Genomic DNA, 20,608 nt, shown 5'->3' with positions numbered 1-20,608 from the left:
ACAGGTTGCCCAGGGGGGTTGTGGAGTCTCCTACACTGGAGATATTCAAGGCCCGCCTGGACAAGTTCCTGTGTGATGTACTGTAGGTTACCCTGCTCTTGCAGGGGGGTTGGACTAGATGATCTTTTGAGGTCCCTTCCAACCCTTGGGATTCTGTGATTCTGTGAATGATTCATTTGAAGGAATGTCACTCCTGAGCAGAAATAGTGAATGAGTTTTGCTATTTGCCACTTCTTCTGATGTCCTCATCTATCACCTACTCTGGATAGACAGATTCTCTAGAATGATGCCAGAGTTTCTTCTGCAGTCCTAACTCCAGCCACTGCAATCATTAAGATGTCCTATATCCCATTTCAGATCATCTCCTATAGAAGACCCAGAACATGCTGTTGTTGTTTAAGCCCAGCTGTAAATCAGAACCACGCAGTCTCTGTCTCACTCCTGCCCTTCCCCCCTCCCGCTCCTGGAGGGACAGGGAGGAGAATCGAAAGAATGTAACTTCCACGGTTTGAGATAAGAACAGTCCAGTAACTAAGGTATAACACAAACCACTACTGCTACCATCAATAATGATAATGATAAGGGAAATAACAAGGGAAGAGAATATAATCGCTCACCACCCGCTGACCGATAACCAGCCTGACCCGCCAGTGATCTAGCCCTTCTGGGTAACTGCCCCCTTCTACACCCTGGGCATGACATGCTCTGGTATGGAATACCTCTTTGGTTAGTTTGGGTCAGGTGTCCTGTCTCTGCTTCCTCCCGGCTTCTCGTCCTCCCTGGCAGAGCATGAGACTCAGAAAGTCCTTGGTCAGAGTAAACATGACTTAGCAACAACTAAAAACATTGGTGTTATCAGTGCTGTTCCCAGGCCGAAAGTCAAAACCACAGGACTTGCACCTGCTACTAAGAAGGAGAAAAATGACTGCTACTGCTGAACCCAGGACACATGCCCACATAGGCAGATGCTGATGGACCTGTAGGCCTTCTCCCTGCACTCCATGTTGATGCTGTGCTATACCTGAATTGCTCAAGCTGCCTTCCAGCACTGTCCCAGCACAAGGTGATGGCTCTGAACTGCAGTCATTTCATGCCCTGGCATTTAGAATCATAGAATCGTTAGGGTTGGAAAGGACCTCAAGATCATCTAGTTCCAACCCCCCTGCCATGGGCAGGGACACCTCACACTAAACCATCCCAATGCTTCATCCAACCTGGCCTTGAACACTGCATCTCATACAGCCTGTGATGTGCTCAGCTTGGCCACGGAGCTTCTCTAATGCTTCTCTCTGCAGTGATTGTGTGAAGATGCAGGGTCAGAGACTGTTACCTTCGGCCCTGGACACACACAGAGACACTCTCTGAAAGAGTTTGACTTGTTTTAACTCTGCTTTGTACTTCCCACCTGAGGATTCAAATGTCATTTATACGATGCCTAATCATCTTTGGGGCAGCCACTTTCTTGAGTTCTCAGTTTCAGGAAGTGACATGTCTGTGACCTGTGTGGGTACCATTGCTGTCCACCCCACATCTTTCCATCACTCCTATATCTGCTTTCTCTGCAATTGTACGGAAAGGTACAATTTAACTGCAGAAGAACAGCAGTGCACAGAGCGATTGGCCAGACTGAAACATTTACTTAAGGCTGTTTGCTCATAGCATCCTTTCAGTCATAGAATCATAGAATCATAGAATAGTTAGGTTTGGAAAGGACCTCAAGATCATCTAGTTCCAACCCCCCTGCCATAGGCAGGGACACCTCACACTAAACCATGTCACCCAAGGCTTCATCCAACCTGGCCTTGAACACCGCCAGGGATGGAGCACTCACAACCTCCCTGGGCAACCCATTCCAGTGCCTCACCACCCTAACAGGAAAGAATTTCCTCCTTATATCCAATCTAAACTTCCCCTGTTTAAGTTTTAACCTGTTACCCCTTGTCCTGTCACTACAGTCCCTGATGAAGAGTCCCTCCCCAGCATCTCTATAGGCCCCCTTCAGGTACTGGAAGGCTGCTATGAGGTCTCCACACAGGCAGGCTGGTTTGCTAAGACCTTCAAATTATCTTTTTCACTCCCCAGTTTCAAACCAATTACATTATGGAAGTATTCAAATTGGACAATGAGGTTAGAAAGCACAGAAATAAACTCTTTGACAGACTAGTCACTAGAGAGATGTTAGATGCATCTTTAAAATGCAAGATTGTCAAGTCCTACAACTTTAAGAACTAATGATGTTGCATCAAGTGGCTAACAATCTTGTCACTTCTCTCTGGGTTTAAAAGCTCTACTGCAGTAGCACTGACAGGGGGAGGTGCTGAACATTTTTGAAAGGATAGTAAGGCCAAAGTTAGCCCTGGTAGAAATATATCTTTAAAAGGACTCAAGTAAGTGGAAAGGTTTTTCTTTTATTATTCTTTTGCTAACATGAGGCAAAGTAAATCAAGGAAATCAGAAAGGGGGGGGGGGGGGGGGGCAGGGGAGAATGAGAGAAAGAGCAGCAGTTCTTTAGAAAGGTCCTCTTTAGAGTATATCTCAGTTCAGGGGTTCAGCATAATTTGCTGAACCACCCAAAGCATTCTTTTACTTCTTTTGCCTGCAAAAATTATAGCATGCTATTTCGTGAGAAACACAAAAGGAAAACTAGAGTAATTGGTCTTTGGTGACTGGCATTGGTCATTGACGCCACACAAAGTATGCCACTCTGCTACTCCAAAAAGGTAGCATGTGAGAGCAGTCTATTCTCATGGTAGATGGACGTTTTCCAGCCTGCCTCAGGCAACAAAAACCCTCAGCTGGTTTTGCAGAGCCCCTGAGAAAAAGGCAGTCCTCACACAGTTGCTACTATTGCTTTGAAGAGCCAGCAATAAGAAAAAGGAAGCCAGGGAAGGTAATGACCTGTGAAATGATTTGTTCAGAGAGCAGCTGACGCCTCAAGGCAGTTGGATCCTTCAGCTCCTCAATGTACGTCTCACCAAAAAGCACAATGCTGAACTCAATCATCTGCTCAGTTACAGGTCTCACTAGCTTCTCATCCTGCTTCTTTATCTCATTATTGATCTGGAAGGGAAGAAAGAAGTGAGAAAAAGAGGTGATTTAATGCTTTTATTTTTGTTGTTGTTTTGCCCTTGTTTTTTTCCCCAAGAAATAAATCCTCATTACTTACCACAGACTAAATTCCTACCTGTCCTGGATTTACTCCATGTAAAAAGCATCCCTAGATCAGCTGCACAGGGTGCTGCAACATCTAGTGTAGGTCATGCTTCGCCTAGAAGGGTTGTACCAAGATGATCCTGAGGTCCCTTCAAACCCAGTATTCTATGATTCTATGATTGATTCTATGATATGAGTATGTACGTATGGTCTGCTATCTGTCAACAGCACACTACATTCCCAAGCTTCAGTCCAAACATCTTTCTTACATGGGCCTTAAACTTCTCCCACTACTGCACACCTGGAGGTTTCTCTGCCTCATGATGGGGAAGAAAAGCTAAGCCTTCTCTATAAAATGTATAGACAGGAACACCTGAGGGCACTACTGGTGGGCTGCACTGATGGTCATGGTACTTAATGACCTGAGAAAACCTCAGTCCAAAGCACAGCATGCTCACCTGCTTGCCTTGCACTGTAATGGAGTGCTAATGAAGCCTTAGGGACAGAAGCTGCAATTAATTATACAATCTACAAAGCAAAACCATTCTTAGAGAATTTGTGTATTTCAGATAATTCTGTTTTCCATTTGCACATCTTTACTCCAGTGTGAGGCCTTTTAGTTGACCTCAGCTACAGACAGAAATCCGGTTGTATGAGATGTTCATGAGGCAGTTTAATAGCGCAATTATTCAGACATTAACAGCAAACTTGAGCCCAGTCAGAGACTGATTTACCCGAAATTTATTCATTTATAACAAGGCTCCTACTTACTATTCCACATGGAAGACAAGTTACCTTTGCCAAGTTCTACATTCAGAACAATGTCCTGTGTTGTTCAACCTGAGCAAGTGAAGAATTCCCCTAGATATACACAACAGGCACTGGGAGATCTGCAGGGACCTCTGTTGAGCTGAAGTGATGGGCTTCAACTGATAGGTCAACAGTTGCTCAAGAAGCCCCCTAGCAGTGGCTGCCCAAAGCGTCAGGGAAGCATGTATCTACCAATTGTGCCTGCCACGGGCAGCAGTGAATTCCAAGTTTTAATTTTATTTGAATGAATGAGCAACACAGGAAGAGTACTTCCTGCTTAGTTCCCTAGTATTTTACAACTAGCGCAGTATTCCTTGTAGTATACTAAAAGACATGAGGAAAACCAGATCTTGTTTCATGGTTTTGTTCTAAAACAAAAAATTGCTATTTGTGAGGGAGGGAAGGGAAGGCTGGCTTAAGTTAACTTTAGCCAAATAGCCAAGTGTCTTTGGCTATTTACATGCAGTTATTGCTTTTTCCCTGTTAAAGAGAAAAAAAGAGAGCCAACAAAACAGACCTTTTTAGCAAAACTGCAGCCCGTTTTATGTATGGTGAAGGAAATGGAAAAACTTTTCCCCAGAAAGCTTATCAGCCACCAGTGAGCAACTTAGACATTGTTTACAGACCCTCTAAAAATTTTTAGTTAAATTCTCTCCTTCCCCTCCATCCCTTTTTTACTACACAACTTTTTAAGGACCATAATGACTGTTACACTACTTAAAGCTACTTATCATTTGAGAGATACATACTTAGCAGGCATATATGTGCTGCTACTATATAGCTGTTTGCAATACCATGTAGTTTCAATCATTTATCAGTCCTCCAAAACCAAAAGTACAGTCAACATCTGAGTGCAGAAGGTCTTTCTTGGTCATGTAATCTGCTATGCATTTTGGCTGCACAAAGCAACGATGAGGTGTGATGTAACTGTATAGAGTGAAAACCACTGTATTAGCAGAAGCAATCTGACTCTGATTTCTTTCTGATTTACTGAGTGATCCCATTCTCTGTCCAGGCAGAACCTGGCAGTTCTGTTTCAAAAAAGAATAGAGGTGTTCATGGGACCAAACCACAAGCATTCTTGGTACATAATATAAAGTCAGACCCTGGACTTGAGTCAGAAGCTGTCTGCCTGTTTCTTATTCAGTATTTATTCTTGGAAGCACAGTATCAGAGCTCCACAGTCAGCCCTGAAAGCTGTAGAAAAAAGGACAGTTTGGCCCACCTTTGTTTCATGGCCATAGCAAGTAACAGAACAGTGTACAGTGAAACCCAGTACCATAAATCAGCTCCTACTTATATGCAGCATCTACAGCTTTGTAACCTTCTCAATAATCCACAAAAAAATTCATGTTTCTAAGAAAACAAAAGCCAGCTGGTTCATACCACTGGTTTGCAAAATTTCCTTCAGTCCTGTAGGCCCATGAATGCTGCAGTTGGATCTAGAGTTTGGGTTTAAATGTAATTCAGAAAAGCTGTTTCCTGGAAACAAGTAGTTCTCTGGGACCTGTGTGGTGGTCAACGCTTCTGGAAGCCAACTCACTTCTGAAGAGACATTTTAAGTACTTGCTGAAGGTCTTCCCTGTGTCAGGAGGTTGTTTGAATATCAAAACAAGGGTGACTGTAAGATGAAAAATAAAACTTTGCCTATGTCAGCAGAGGAAAAGGAGCAAGAATCAGAAGGAATCTTCAAGGCTATTCAGGCGACCTCTCTGCTGTCCTACACAATTGTACCCCATGGACCTGAACCCCCAAAACATTATTAGAGCAATTAAAGGTGTGTTGTGTTTCCCCAGGAATAATAATGCTCTGCATTCTTCCTGGAGCTCACAGAAGCCCTAGACATTCCCTGTCTAGCCCTGTGTCACTAACAAAATCCTCACCTCCTAGCACAACTGGTTTGCTCTCTGTCACTGTTGGGGAAGAGGTATTGGAAAGCCTCTGCAAAGGAAAAATACCTACCCAGGAAATTATTTTAAAACTTTCTGAAGTTGATGCCCTTCTTTTATGAAATCTGTGTTAACATGCTATGCTAACAATACCTTTAAGTAGGAAATGCAAATAACCACAAACAGGATTATTTAGGGAAGGCAACAGAATGCTGAACCAAAAAAACTCAAACAAACCACTCACATTAGTGTATGCATCTTCGATCTCACGAATGGTACCAGCCGCAAGACTTTCAACAGAGATCTCATGAGGGGGAGAAACATTGGCAGCTGCATCTGAGTTTGAAAGAAAACAGTATTATTTTGTTCGGTTGTTTTTTATACCCATGTACCTGTATATACACACAGAAGCAGCTCAGCAGGCATAACTCAACAGTAAAATTTGATTCCTATTCCCATCATCATGACAGAAACAACACAGGAAACACCTGAAGAGTCTAAGGAAAAAGTATCAAATACACTAACTGGAATAAAACGCTAGCGTTCTGTCTAAGCAGATGTATTTTGGGGAACATGAAGTTAAGTGCAGTAAAAAGTTCACAGAACTAATTTCTCAAGTAGCATTTCTATAATTCATACAATAAAAAAATAATTTCAGCATATAAATTGATCTCCATATCACAAACAGCATTATCTGAGATGCAGAAATTTATGGCTCTTTCTGAAATCCAAACTCAACTGAATTTCTCAATTCTCTAGTAATTCAGAATCAGCCTTGACAGGAGTTAGGTAAAAACTGACCTCTCAGTGTAGTAACATCAGCATCCGAAGCTGGAGTTGGGGTCCCACTACTGCTAAAGAAAAACACAATCAGAAATTGAAGTTTGGACATGCTGAGATGGATTTATTAGGTTTTGATTTATCTGTGATTCTGCTGCCACCCACAAAAGCATATTTGCAGAAGAAATTTGTTATGGTACTACTTTGCTGATAACCTCATAAAAATTAGACTTTGCAATATATTTCAGTCCTGTTTTGTAACTTAGATATTGGGTCACTTGCATCACTCAACAGTGTGCCCCTGTGGGTTGGTGACCACCTTATATTCCAACTGACTTGGAATCCCACCCAAAAATACGTTTCGCCTCTTGCAGGTCTGTAAAGGAATCAAATGCAAAGACCAGAGATAAAATACAAAGATAACCTCTAATATGCTATAAAATGCTCAGTCTTTAAAATACTCTCCAGTGCACTAAAACATCATAACTGTACTGAAATCACTGCAAGAAAATGGGTTCTTTTCATTGTGACTTTTATTCTGCTTATTTAGAAATCTTCAAAAGGCGTCAGTTTCCCAATCCATTTATTGCATTCACACACACATAACACAACTCTAGGCCAAATGTGAAAAAGAAAAACATTTCAGATAAAAATCAGATGAAGACTGTCAGCCTGAAGAAAAACTAACAGCTTTGATATGGCTCTTACAGTAAACCCAAGCTCCTTGGTGCCAATTCTGTAAGCCCTGAGCAACTGTCAAGTTACCAAGAGTGGGAGGCATGCTCTGACAGAAACAAGTCTTTCCTGAATGAAGAAAAAATGGGTTTTTTTCAAGTTTGCCATATTTTTAATATATACAGCCCAATCTGTAAGATTGCAAGTTTAAGTATTGGACAGAAACTTCATTTCAGATTTCAACAAATCATTGAAATTCATTGCACTGAGATATTTCTCTCACTTCTAATGGAACTCCTTTTCTTTTAAGTGTTGTATTTGTGCCATAAAATAAGCACTGCAGCAAGGAATCTTCACTGCAATACATATGCAAGTGCTGATACCATGTGAGCCATGGTTCCTAGCCTTGCCAGCTTTGAGGTTTTGATTCACATGATAGATTACAGGGCTTGCAGTGTGTGCTCAAGAAAAACTCCACTGAGTTGATGGATACTTTTTCTCCTTCAGGATGTATTATCAGACTCTATATCACTGCAAAACCCAGATGTTTCGAGCACCAGCCAGACAACCAAATCCAAAGTTACATACTAGAGATACTGGGGCACAAGTATATGATCAAACATATGGTAGCTTCACTGAGTTAACATCTCAAAAACAGTTTCTTCCCCTGCCTCTCACAGACACATAACACTTGCCAATAAACAGACCTGAAGACAAATCTGATGAATTTTCTATTTGAGCCAAGAAACTTCTCACCCATCCTAGCAGGATCAAGAGTTTAAACAGTACCGTCATGTATTTTCTTGAACAACTCAATGAGCTCTATGCAAGATTTGAAATGTACAGTTACTTGTGTCTGCTTCCATCTCATGGACACCGGTACCTCTTTTAAGCCAGCACAGTGTAAAGTGACTCTCTACGGATTCTTTGGCAACCTCAGTAAATCTTGGAACGATTTTCAAAACTGGGAAGCCAAATTTTACTAGCAAGAATAATTTAGACAAGATATCATCTCTTATACTCTCTGCCACTGCTGTCACATGTATAAAGTCACAAGAAACTCATTTGAAATGCATCAACTTCTTTCTGCTAAAAAAACCCAACAAAAACAAACAAACAAAGCCAACACAACAAAACCCCACATTAAACCGGTTCTGGCTATATTCTGGAGGGATTTAGTTTCCTTACTCATTCACCATCTTAGAACTGAAATAAATACTATTGCTCAATTATTAATTTGTCAGATGAAATATTTTCCAATTAAATTCACCTAACTCCAAGGATGCATTACTCTTACCAACTGCAACAAATTACATCTATACCAGAGTCTCACCAAATGACATCAGTAAATAAAGCATTTTAGTGCATCATGGTTAATGATTGCTCAGCAGCAAATATGATTCTGCTTTTCAGGAGAGTTGAAACAACCTGGGATTTTACTTACTACGAACTGTTTCACATAACTAAGGTCAGAATAAAAACACAAAACAAAAGCAAAGTGATGTGCAGTGAAACAGATCTGCTACAGGATTTGTAATGTTCTGATCAGCTGAAGTGCTCAAACACATAAACATGAGCTAAGCCTTTTCTTTAGAAGGGACAGTGAGGAACTTGCTGTGGCAGGCTCCGAGTTCAACCTGAGACCCACAGGACTCAGTCCAGCTGCCCACAGGTTGGTGCCTGGTACACTTGGAGGGGCCTCCAGGCACTCCTGACCTCAGCTGCTGCCCCAGGGAGGTACCAGGCACCCATGTATCCCATGTCACCTCTGCCAGACTTCTGCAGATGTGTGGTGTAACTTGGGGCATCTCAAAAGGACCTCAATGACTACCTGAGCAACTGAATTGAGCACTCAGTTCTGTGGCAGAGTAGCCACAGGGTAAGAGGGTCTCTCCCTTCTCTGTAGGATGGGAGAAAACAGGATAAAAAAAGCTACTGGGTCTAGATAAAGACAGGAAGATTGCGTACCCATTACCTCCACTGGCAAAACATCCTCACCTTGACGAAAATGAATTTATTGTGCATCTAAGTAGGTTTGAGTAGTGGGAAACAGACAAACCTTGCAGCACCACCTCTCCTCACCCTTTCCCAGGCTCAGCTTCACTCCTGGTTCCTCTGCAGGTCAACAGGTCCTGCACAACTATGTCTTCCTGCTCCAGGGTGAGCCCTCCTGGTCTGCAGGGAACACCTGCTCTGCCATGGAGCACCACTTTGTCCTCTGCCTGGGACCTTTCGGTGCTCCCTGTACTGCCATTCTCATTCTTTCTGTTCTCTCCTCCTCTCCCCATGCAGTGTTTTTGCCCTTCCTTACACACACTTTCCTGAAGTCCTGCCTCCATGACTGCAGGGCTCAGCTGTGCCCTGCAGTGGGTCGGTTGGTTGGGTCTGGCTAGAACTGGCTGTGCCCAGCTAGGAGCAGCCCCAGCCCCTGGGTACCTGCACACAGATTGCTTCTAACTAAGTTGCTTGAGTTCTTTGAGGAAAAATCATCAAAGCAGGCAAGAAAAACCAGAGAGAATGTTATGGCATAAATCACACTTACAAACAAGGAGTGGTTTGAAAATGGAAAAGCCTGAAATTAGCTTTTTGGAGTGGAGTTCTACTTCTAGATTAGATAACTAGCTATATATGTATTGAAATAAAATTCTCTACGTTTCAGAGGTCCCGAAGGACTGTCTGTCACCAGCCCAAATGAGTGGCAGCTCTCCAACAAGGCACTTCAGTTTGTAATGCCAGCTAAGCACTGGGTAAACTGTATGGTAGCAACTATATGGCCATGCAGCCACCATGGGACTGCTGAAGAGCAAGGTGGGAAGAAGGCTGCTGTCATTTACCCATCACATCTCAACCAGCAACAGGCCATGGTCTTTGTCAGTGCCAGGTAATATACTCTTACTGGCACCAAGAGGCTTTTAAATCCATGCCTCCCAGAGCTAACCAGTTTTCTGCTCCCGGCTTATAGCTGGCTGAAAATTAAAAGCCAAAGGCTTAAATAATACCTCATAAAACCCTAATCAAACTAACGAAGTAAGAGCAGTCAGTATCAAATTTGGTCACATTAACAATTATCACTGTTTCTCAGGAGGATAAAAATACTGGTTTAAGACTCTGTGCTATAATCAACCTCACTTTATGAACAATATTGTTATTTCATTGCTTTACCAGAACAGCGGGGTTTGCTTTCTTTTTGTATCCATTTATTTCTGCCTTCTACTTCCCCTTAACATTTTAATTTTTCAAATACCCACTTCATTAATCTCCTGAACAAGTACTAGGTATCTCTATAGAAGTCACTCAAAATGCACTTGACAATGTATATACTGATTTGCCTGAACATACTGCTCTTCACAATAAACACAGATTCAAATTCCCCTTCAGTCACGCCAGTTAAAATATAAGGGGAAATACGAGATTAATTAAGGGCCAGGCTTTATTTTTAAGTATACCTACATGAGCAAGACACTGCAGGTGGAAGGACTATATTCCAACAAAAGCTTACTGTGGTTTTGAGACACATACATACAAAATGTAGTTTCTATTGTCCTACCTGCATGAGTGGTGCCCTGGACCACCTTGCCTGAGCAATAAGCTCATATATAAAAACACACATATGTATGGAGAGACAGGAAAGAATATGCACAAGCAGATGTCTAAGCAGCAGAACAAACAACACTGCACCATGTTTCCTTGGTAGAAACTACAGGTTTCAGAAGACACAGCTCTCTTAGACACCAGGATCTAGACAGGCATAAGACGAGGCCCATAAGGGCCTTAGAAGTTAATCTGAAGCAAAGAGTGCTTACAGACAGCCTGTATGCATTAACACTGCAAACACAGCTGACAGACAAACACAGCTGACAGACAAACACAGCTGACAAATGCAGCCTACATTCCCCCTTTTCAGACTCCATGGTATGTATTTCTGTGTGACATCAATCATGTCAGGAAGTTTCCAGTCCTCCAAAGCATATACAGTCCCATTGACTCATAGGCAACTGTACAGCCTAAACAAGTTCTTTATGTGCAGCCATACTGTGTTATTGAGGAGAAATAATACTCCAAATCTGTGAAATGGGGCACCAGTGATACCATTTCACTCCCGCAATGAAAATTTAATTAAGGTATTAATTACATTTTACTATACATTGCTTCTTAAGGTTCAACACAACCTCAACTCTGTGGTTGAAGGAGATAACATCCTCAGATTTGTACTGGATGCTCTGGACATCCATCAGTTTATCAGTGACTGATACCACTGTTTATCAGTCTCAGTGTCCTAAAGTCCAATTTGCTATGTCAAGCATTTATTTTTCTTAAACATTATTGTTTTAATGCTCATACTGCAAAATAAGGCTCTTAGTTTTCTACTGCAGCAATTTTGTGCTACCCCTTTGCCTTCAGTTATTCTTAAGATCTGCCTTTTGATCTCCTAGCAATTAGGCAAAACGACTGTCCTATTGTCACAAGACGTCGTACTCCAATGTTAAGAGAGAAAAATTCATTATGCACAGTCCCAGTGGCCTACTGAATAAAGCAATCATTAAAAGTCTTTAGCTGATTGTCCTGGGCTCAGCAGTAGCAGTTATTTTTCTTCTTCTTAGTAGCTAGTGCAGTGCTATGTTTTCATTTTTTGGCCTGGGAAGAGAGCTGATAACGCCGATGTTTTTAGTTGCTGCTCACATGTTTGGTCTGGCCAAGGACTTTCTGAGCCTCATGCTCTGCCAGGGAGGAGGGGAGGCTGGGAGGAAGCAGAGACAGGACACCTGACCCAAGCTAGCCAAAGAGGTATTCCATACCACAGCACGTCATGCCCAGGATGTAATGGGGAGTTACCCGGAAGGGCTGGGACTGCAGGGTTGGACGAGGTATTGGTCGGTGCTCAGCTGGGGGGAGTGGGGCAAGTTATCGGTCGGCTGGTGTTGAGGTGTTGTATTCTTTCCTCTCATTATTTCCTTTATCATTATCATTATTGGTGGTAGCAGTAGTGGTTTGTGTTATACCTTAATCACTAAACTGTTCTTATCTCAACCCGTGGGAGTTGCATTCTTTTTGATTCTCCTCTCCGTCCCTCCAGGAGCAGGGGGAGGGCAAGAAGGGGGGGAAGTGAGTGAACGAGGTTTGTGGTTGGGTTTAAACCACAACACTGATGTAGTGCTCTCGCACTTCCAACTGGGGCAAAACTCTGCTGTCCACTAGGCTGCTCTAGGCACATCTGGATTATTTCCCATGTATTACTTTTTCTTTGAGTTTTTCTCCTCAGTAGTACTTAGTTTAATCCTTAGTTCTTTTAAAGGCCAGGCTTCCTGAGCATTTAACTTGTGTGAATGTGTGCAGCCTTACAGGAACGAACTTTCATCCTGCTGTTACGTAATTGTCAGTAATACCAGATTGTGAGTTATTCTGGGAACTATATTACACAAGTAGAAGCCATCTTCCTGTAGGCTACACTATAACCATCCTAGCGTTTAACAAGTTGAAACTAGATTTTTCCAGATAGATAGAGACACGGTATTGATATCTAGGTAGGATTATAAGATGTATTAAATTAAGTCAATTCTTCATTTCTACAACTGCTTATAGCTTTCAGCACAGCTTTGCTTTAATCATAGTATCGTAGAATCACAGAATAGTTAGGGTTGGAAAGGACCTTAAGATCATCTAGTTCCAACCCCCCTGCCATGGGCAGGGACACCTCACACTAAACCATCGCACCCAAGGCTCTGTCCAACCTGGCCTTGAACACCGCCAGGGATGGAGCATTCACAACTTCCTTGGGGAACCCATTCCAGTGCCTCACCACCCTTACAGTAAAGAACTTCCTTATATCCAATCTAAACTTCCCCTGTTTAAGTTTTAACCCGTTACCCCTTGCCCTGTCACTACAGTCCCTGATGAAGAGTCCCTCCCCAGCATCCCTATAGGCCCCCTTCAGATACTGGAAGGCTGCTATGAGGTCTCCACGCAGCCTTCTCTTCTCCAGGCTGAACAGCCCCAACTTCCTCAGCCTGTCTTCATACGGGAGATGCTCCAGTCCCCTGATCATCCTCGTGGCCCTCTCCTCTGGACTTGTTCCAGCAGTTCCATGTCCTTTTCATGTTGAGGACACCAGAACTGCACACAGGATTCCAAGTGAGGTCTCACAAGAGCAGAGTAGAGGGGCAGGATCACCTCCTTCGACCTGCTGGTCATGCTTCTTTTGATGCAGCCCAGGATACGGTGGCTTTCTGGGCTGCGAGCGCACACTGCGGTCTCATGTTAAGTTTCTCATCAACCAACACCCCCAAGCCCTTCTCTGCAGGGCTGCTCTGAATCTCTTCTCTGCCCAACCTGTAGCTGTGCCTGGGATTGCTCTGCCCCAGATGTAGGACATCCAGAAAGATGGTTAAAATGACCAACAGATATCAAGGGCCTGTCTTGCATTCCAGATCAGCCCCAAACTAAGAAATTGTTTCACAGAAACAATTGTTACACAGTAAAAAAAAAAAAAAAAAAAAAAAAAAAAAAAAATTGGTCAAAGCTCATAAAAAGAAAATACTCCTTTAGTTTCTTGTGCCTTGGCTATGTTTTACAAACAAACCTACTGCAAAATTTCTTGTGTTCTCATCAGTGGGAAAACAGACTGAGAAATATGTCTACTGCTTGGCCTCTGAACTGAAATCACTGCTTCTGCACAATTATCAGAGCAACCAGAGCTCACCAGAAGCCAAGTCAGAACATTCCTGTTAGACCCCTGCTTCGAGACATCCTCTGGAGAAGCCTGTCCTTCCCTGACAGTGTGGGAGCCTCACCTAAACATCTCATCTAGATACCCAAAGTTGGTGGTTTAGGATAGTCCTGCCATCCCTTGAGACACAAGGCTAGCACAGTTCCCGGCTCTGACACAGGTGGCACAGCTGGGTGTCAAAACCCACATTCAAATCACAACACTGCCCTGCTCTGGACCAGCCTCTCTCTGCACATGTGGGTCAGCAGCATGTGACGACAGCACTGCCCGGGACATGCAGAACCTCACTAACATCTCCTTTTGCTCAGGAAGAAAATGATGCTGAATTTCCCACACTGTGGCTTAGGGATTGCTGTGATCCTGGGTTGGGACCTACTCTGACTTCTTACAAAACACTTCAAAAAGGTCTTAATTTTATTCTGATGTGCACTGGGAGGCCTAGCTTATTTTTGCATGAATTAATAAATGTTGGTTGTTGGCTCACTCAACAATGTTGGTTGTTGGCTTCCTCTTGACGGAAGAGGTCTGAAGTTAAATGAGACATCTTCTACCCATGACGGCCAATCATGGCTTTGACTTTATATGACCCTGGCTTACAAACCTCACATCTTAAACCATGGATGCTAAAAGATGTCCAGAACACTATTAGAAAAAATTTGGGATTTTTAATATTGCCAAAGTAATTTATAATCATTTATTCCTGATGCTCCATTATCCAGAGTAAATCTATTTCTGTCTCACTGCTCCAGTCTTGTATCATACTCTTTATGCTATAAAACAGTATCATATCCAAGCAGAAGACAAACAACTTTTAGGGGGAAAGATACAGTAAAACCAAAGTTTAAACTGACAATGACAACAAAGATCCCATTCGAAAGCTATGAACAATCTGAAGCAATATATACTGGGATAAAAGCAGTGTACTTTTGAGAGAGATGCAATACAGCCCGACAGTGAATTCAGTTGGGTAAATTTTGTCAGTTATCTACTGAAGTCCCTTTAATGCCTGTCATAAAGCACTTGATAAGATGGCTTCTCTACAAGTACAATAATCACTCTGATCCACCTTTCAATCAAATTTTGGGCTTTTCACATTGCTAAGTTGTTTAGCTCAATGTATGCAGTGACTCTAGATTAATTAGTGCTGACTCTAGTTCCTCTCACGTATCTCCACATTTTCTAATTTCCTGAATGATCACCTAGAGGGATACAGCAGGTTTTCAAACTCAAGCTTCTTCAGAAAGATTAATTTTTTCAGATCCTTCAACATTCAAACTGTATCTCTGAATTCACATTTTCTGATAAATAAGATGTGGTTCCGTTTATGTAAAGAGCCAGTCTATCTAGAGAATGGCTGCTGCTAACGAGAGAATAGGACTGGGTCCTATCCTTACACAGATAAGTTTTGTTTTGTCTGGGTTTGTTTTATTTTTTACTTAATCTCTCTTTGAAAAGAAAAGCATGTAAAGGTTAGATCAATGTTGCATTCTCAACAAAGTTCCAAACAAATGTATGCTAGCCAGTTGACCTGGAGGCTTCAGGGAGCGCCCCTGTCAGAGGAGTGTTCAGCTCAACAGGACAGTGACACACCAGTCTCTCAGGAATCACTTTTGCCCTTATTATGTTATTAAATTTAATAAACAATATTGTGGTCATGAAATCATTCTGAGGGTACCTAATTTGGGAAGATGGGTTATTTGAAACAATTACTCTTCTCAGTAAATTAATTTATCACAGCTTTATGTGGCCTGTAAAAGCAGGGAATTGAACCTGGCAATATTCCGGATGAGTTCAGCCCTAGGTTGTTTGCTTTTGAATTGCCCTAAAAAGAACAGATTAAATTCTGAGTAGGAATGGAGTAATAATAATTTGGATCGGTTTTCAATTCAAAAAAAAGACATGATAATAACAGGTCAAGTCCAGGTTTGCTTTGGTAAAAACAAGCCACAACTCAGAATAGTTTTCATTTTTACTGCCTTGTTAAAAATACGAGGAGCCCAAGCAGCCAATTCTCTTGTACTTGGTTTTAGATCACATCTCTCAACAGTTCTGGCTTCTTAACACATATCAAAAACATTGCCGTTTTTTACTTTTTGCAGTGATGACCAGGACTAACTTAAAGCCTTTGAGAAAGGTATGCAGGATAACTGGAATACTAACACAAGTAACTATGGATGCATCTCTTTCACATAATAGATTTAGCCCACTAAGCCTCTTCAGGTAAAGAGTCTGCATCTATGCCTGGCGGCCAACAAGCTGATGACATACTTTAAAAAAAGTACAAGTCCCAGATCAGCTCAGATATTTTGAGCATGCCAAGCATGCCAGGTCAGAGATTCACATGCAAGAACCACAGGATTTCTCCACCACACTTTTCTATATACTGTTTCGCACAAAGGAGAATTATGTTCATTTTCAGTGCACAAATCAACACCAACTGGAGAAAGGACCAAATCTGAAGCCTTTAAAAGAGGAAAATTACTTACCCACATGACCAGTCAGTGCAGAAGCTGACAAGAAAAAGAAAGAAAAGGTTACAAAATGTCATAACTCAGCCCCGTTGTTGTCTCCAGAGAGACTAAAAGACTAAAATGCAAGGCAAACCCTGATACTCACCTGCCCATTGCTTCTTTTGTATAGGACATTTTCTGGAAAACAAACAAACAAATTCTAAATATATTTACACATCATAAGGTGAAAGAAATTGAAATGCATCTTATATCACTTTGCTTTCTCCTCTGTGCCAAAATAATTCTCTTTTCTTTGTTCTGTGTTCATTTGTTAAGTTCAAAACTTATTTTAAAACTTCCTGCTGAAAAAAAAAATTGTCCCACATTTCCAAAATGCAACTGAAACTCAACAACAGACACTCCAAAGAGCACCAGGTTTATCAGGAGATGCTCTGTGTTTTCTTGCATTGTTCCCCACCTTATAGGAGGCTAGCAATAAGATCCCTTTCAGCAAGCAATCTTAAGAGATTCAATATTGCTTCTGCTACTCACCCATAGATTTAAAACCATCTTTTTGAAAGTACAGTTACATCTTAAAGTAACATAGTAAGATCAGTCTGATGACTTTGTTTACGATTATACAAGTGACAGGGGTGACGATTTTTCATTTACTGGTGTATAAAGACTAAGGCAAGGCCACTCAGATCACAATTTTTCATAAAAATTCTCATGGTATCAGTGCCATTGATTCTAGAGGAGAGTCATAGGAGTTTCTGTGAGGAGCCCCACAAGAACTGGAGGAGATCCTGAGCAGTTTGCAGCATGATAGCTGTTGAGGAGTAATGCTGTATCCTGCCACACTACTAATGTGAACAGAATATAAAATACTTATAGCAGATTATTGTCCAGCCGCAAAATTTCTTTTTCTTTCTGGTTTTGGGGGACAAAGGAGTTGTTTTGAGGTTTGTTTATTGGGCTGGCCTTCTTGACATAATCAATATAGATTTGTTTTTCAGTAAAAACTCAACCCAAAGTGGATCAACTCAAATATCTACTTTGAAGTTAAATTACAATTTACTTAACACATACTATTTCCACTTCTGAGACTTCTCAGCAAAACACCCATATGTATTTAGTGATCTAAGGACTGTCTCTCAAATCTACCCTGTTGATTCTTCTTGTGAAGGAGGGGTGAAGAGGCAAAGAGACTTTTTGAGCAGGTTAACCTGCTCATTCTTTTCACCTGTGTTTGTAAGCGTAGAAGCTCAGTCTTTATTTATTTGCAGCCATGTCAATGACTACCTTTCTCTTCTTTCCAAGACATCTGTGGACAGATAGAATGGCAGGCAGCTTGAATGTCAGCCTTGAGGAGGGCTTGCCAAAATACTAATTTCAGTTAGTTTGCTTTTCAGCATGTCCTTTGACAATCTTTATCATAGAAGCCCACTAAATGAAGTATTTGGAGGTATGTTAGTATGAAACACTAACAAGACACAGTAAGACCAGTTTAAGTGGCAAACAAAAAAATCTAGCAAATCTAGTTAGTCTACAGTAAAAAGTCCAACTCAGGGCCAGTAGAAATGGACTGGACTTTGGGTAGTTTTTTTAAGGGGTCATTACATAGCTTTATACAGTGCCTGTACTCAGCTTTAGTGTGCTGGGATCTGCAACGAACAGAGAGACTGATTCCCTTTCTACAAGCTTTTGGAAAGTTATATGTAAGTAGTAGCCCATGTAATAAATGGTGTTTGTTTATTAGAAAAAGAGACTTCAGTCAGTCAGTCAAGGCAGCTTGCAGGTGCCATTAAAACCAAACCTGGTTATTAGGGACCTTACACATCCTTTTAATACTGGTAGTCTGTACCCAGCAGCTTTACTCACTGGTACTCAAAGGCCATTGACAGCAGAGGTCAGCATAGTCCTGATCATTTCATACAGCAAGGAAACTGATATGCCCCAGTGATGGGTGCCTTGTCCAGAGCTCTGTTCTAGGGCAGCCTGAGGGGCTGGTTGCACCCACCTTTCCCCAGACTGGGTCCCAGAACTTAGCCACTATATCTTGTTATTTCCAAGTCTTCTATTCAATAGCTTACAAAAAGAATTTGCGAGAACCAAACCTTAAATGACAAATTAGTATTTCAATGGCCAAGGCCTACAAACATGACATACTGTCCTCACATCTACATTCTTTTAAAAAAGGCATCAAATTAACACATTCTCATCCAATTTTGTAGTAAGCTAGCAAAGCCTATATGATTGGCTTTGAATGACAGCCATAGCGTAGCTGGCTTATTCCTTAATTCGCCTAGTTCAGGACAGATGACTCTCTCTTCATTGCAAATCGTATCTTTCATGAAATAAAATAACTTTAAAGATTAAATACTTTAAATGACTGTTTAAATAACCTGACTTTTCACCATTGATTCTCAGACAAAATCTCCCACTGGGTTCAACAGCTTTGGGAAATACTGACAGTGTCACCTTTGCATTTGATTGCTACATAATGCCATGAAGCTATTGCAAAAACAGTCAAAAGCTGTAAATTACAAATGAGTTGCTAACAGAATTATCAGTCACCATTAAAACTCATATGCCAATGCAGCTTTATGTCGCAAGTAAAATCTTAGGGTTTACATTAATTTCTAAAGGAAAGTATGATCTCAATACCCAGTCTTCAGTTTCTTACAGTCTATCAACAAGGCTGAAAATGGATTTATGCATTTTCAATCATTCCATCAGGAAAAAAAGGTGGATGAAATGTCAAGAAGATCTTAAATAATCTCATATTAGTACAATCCTGTATGTGTAGGACTGGACCAAGCATGTTTGATTTACCACACCTGTACACATAATTTCCAACAGGAAAGTCATACCAAAAATTTATGCTCTCTTTGCCTGTCCTGATTCCCCAGCACAGTGTGTGGCAGAATCATGCTCTCACAGAGGCAAGACCAGAGCACTTGGAGGAATTCAAGGAAATGGATTACAATGTCCAGAACTGAAGCTGGAGGAAAAGGCCAGGATGCAGAAGAGTGCTCTGAGCCACAGACCTGACAGGTAAGGTGAAAATGATGGTCTACAGTGAGTAAGAGGAGAGATAGCAGGGAAAGCTTAGTGAAACAGAAATTGATTTAACCATGTTCAATTCAAAATGAAAGCTAGAGATCCAAGAAAAGGTGTCAGAAACAACTTAAGGGTCCAGTTTTTCCAGAAGAAATCATCTCCACAGTAGAGGTAAACTCTTAACATGGAAGTGATTCTTCAGTGTGTGTTAAGCAGAGCTATCTAGAAGCAAGGTGGAAAACAGGAAAAACAAGGAAGAAGTACAGCTTTGTAAATGAGCTGATCAGACAAGGATGATGAGGATGAAACATCGGTTCTGAGCTCTGCCTGGAAAGAGATGAGACAGGCTTCATGGCTGATAGTTTCTTTGCTGTGACAGGTGTCAGATACACTGAAAAGGAAGATTAAGGCTGGAACTGGAGGAGAGTGACCAGAGAGCTTAAGAGGTGAAAAGGAGATGAGACATGACCGGCAGAAGTAACTGGAGCTAATTACTCTATTTGCGTATGTCTGGTGAAGGTTTGGTGCGGTTTGGTGCTTTTTTGAATTGGAGGAGGCTTAAACTTGCAATGCAAAAAAGAACGAATCAAAGTCAACAGGATAATAATAAGTGTGGGGATAAGAAAGAGAGTGAAGGAAATCTGACATAATGGCTCAAAAGAAGACAACAGAAGAAATTCTTTTTTGCATCCATGAGGAGGAATCCTAGTCCCTGACACTGAACAGCTAGTCCGTGCTCTAAACACATTGAGAGAGAGCTGCTGATGGGTTGAACAGTCAATTCTGGGTCAACACAATTGCATGTTTTGTATCTTGTCCCAGGAGCTTTTTGCATTGACTGTTGGTAGGTGAGTACCTCCTGTCACAGTTTTGGGGATTCCCAGAGAAACTGTTTATCTTTGGTTCTTAGACAAAGCTTTACTACAAGCTCATTTCCACAGCTAACTCCCAACCTGCTGGTTCTCAGTGCCATGAAAAGGTGCACATGCCACAGATCTCCTTCTCACCAGGAACTGTTTCCTGAATATGAGAGATGGGACTAGAGCTGGTCTAAGCTCCATCTG

The 20,608-nt window shown here is 41.6% G+C and overlaps 1 protein-coding gene across 1 annotated transcript in view; it reads right to left on the bottom strand.

The window, feature by feature from the left end:
* IMPG2 (interphotoreceptor matrix proteoglycan 2) overlaps positions 1-20,608 on the bottom strand; it is a 58,911-nt gene that overhangs the window by 22,650 nt on the left and 15,653 nt on the right. The window contains exons 4-9 of the mRNA XM_065675794.1: positions 16,648-16,679; positions 16,518-16,541; positions 10,855-10,884; positions 6,654-6,700; positions 6,097-6,188; positions 2,899-3,060 (exon numbers count right to left, since the gene is read on the bottom strand). Of these exons, the coding sequence (XP_065531866.1) occupies positions 2,899-3,060; positions 6,097-6,188; positions 6,654-6,700; positions 10,855-10,884; positions 16,518-16,541; positions 16,648-16,679 (387 nt within the window). The remainder of the gene's footprint in view (positions 1-2,898; positions 3,061-6,096; positions 6,189-6,653; positions 6,701-10,854; positions 10,885-16,517; positions 16,542-16,647; positions 16,680-20,608) is intronic.

Source organism: Lathamus discolor, chromosome 4, assembly GCF_037157495.1.
Source record: "Lathamus discolor isolate bLatDis1 chromosome 4, bLatDis1.hap1, whole genome shotgun sequence".
NCBI lineage: Eukaryota > Metazoa > Chordata > Aves > Psittaciformes > Psittacidae > Lathamus > Lathamus discolor.
The sequence above is the reverse complement of the archived record's forward strand: the minus strand, read 5'-3'. Positions and strand labels throughout refer to the sequence as shown.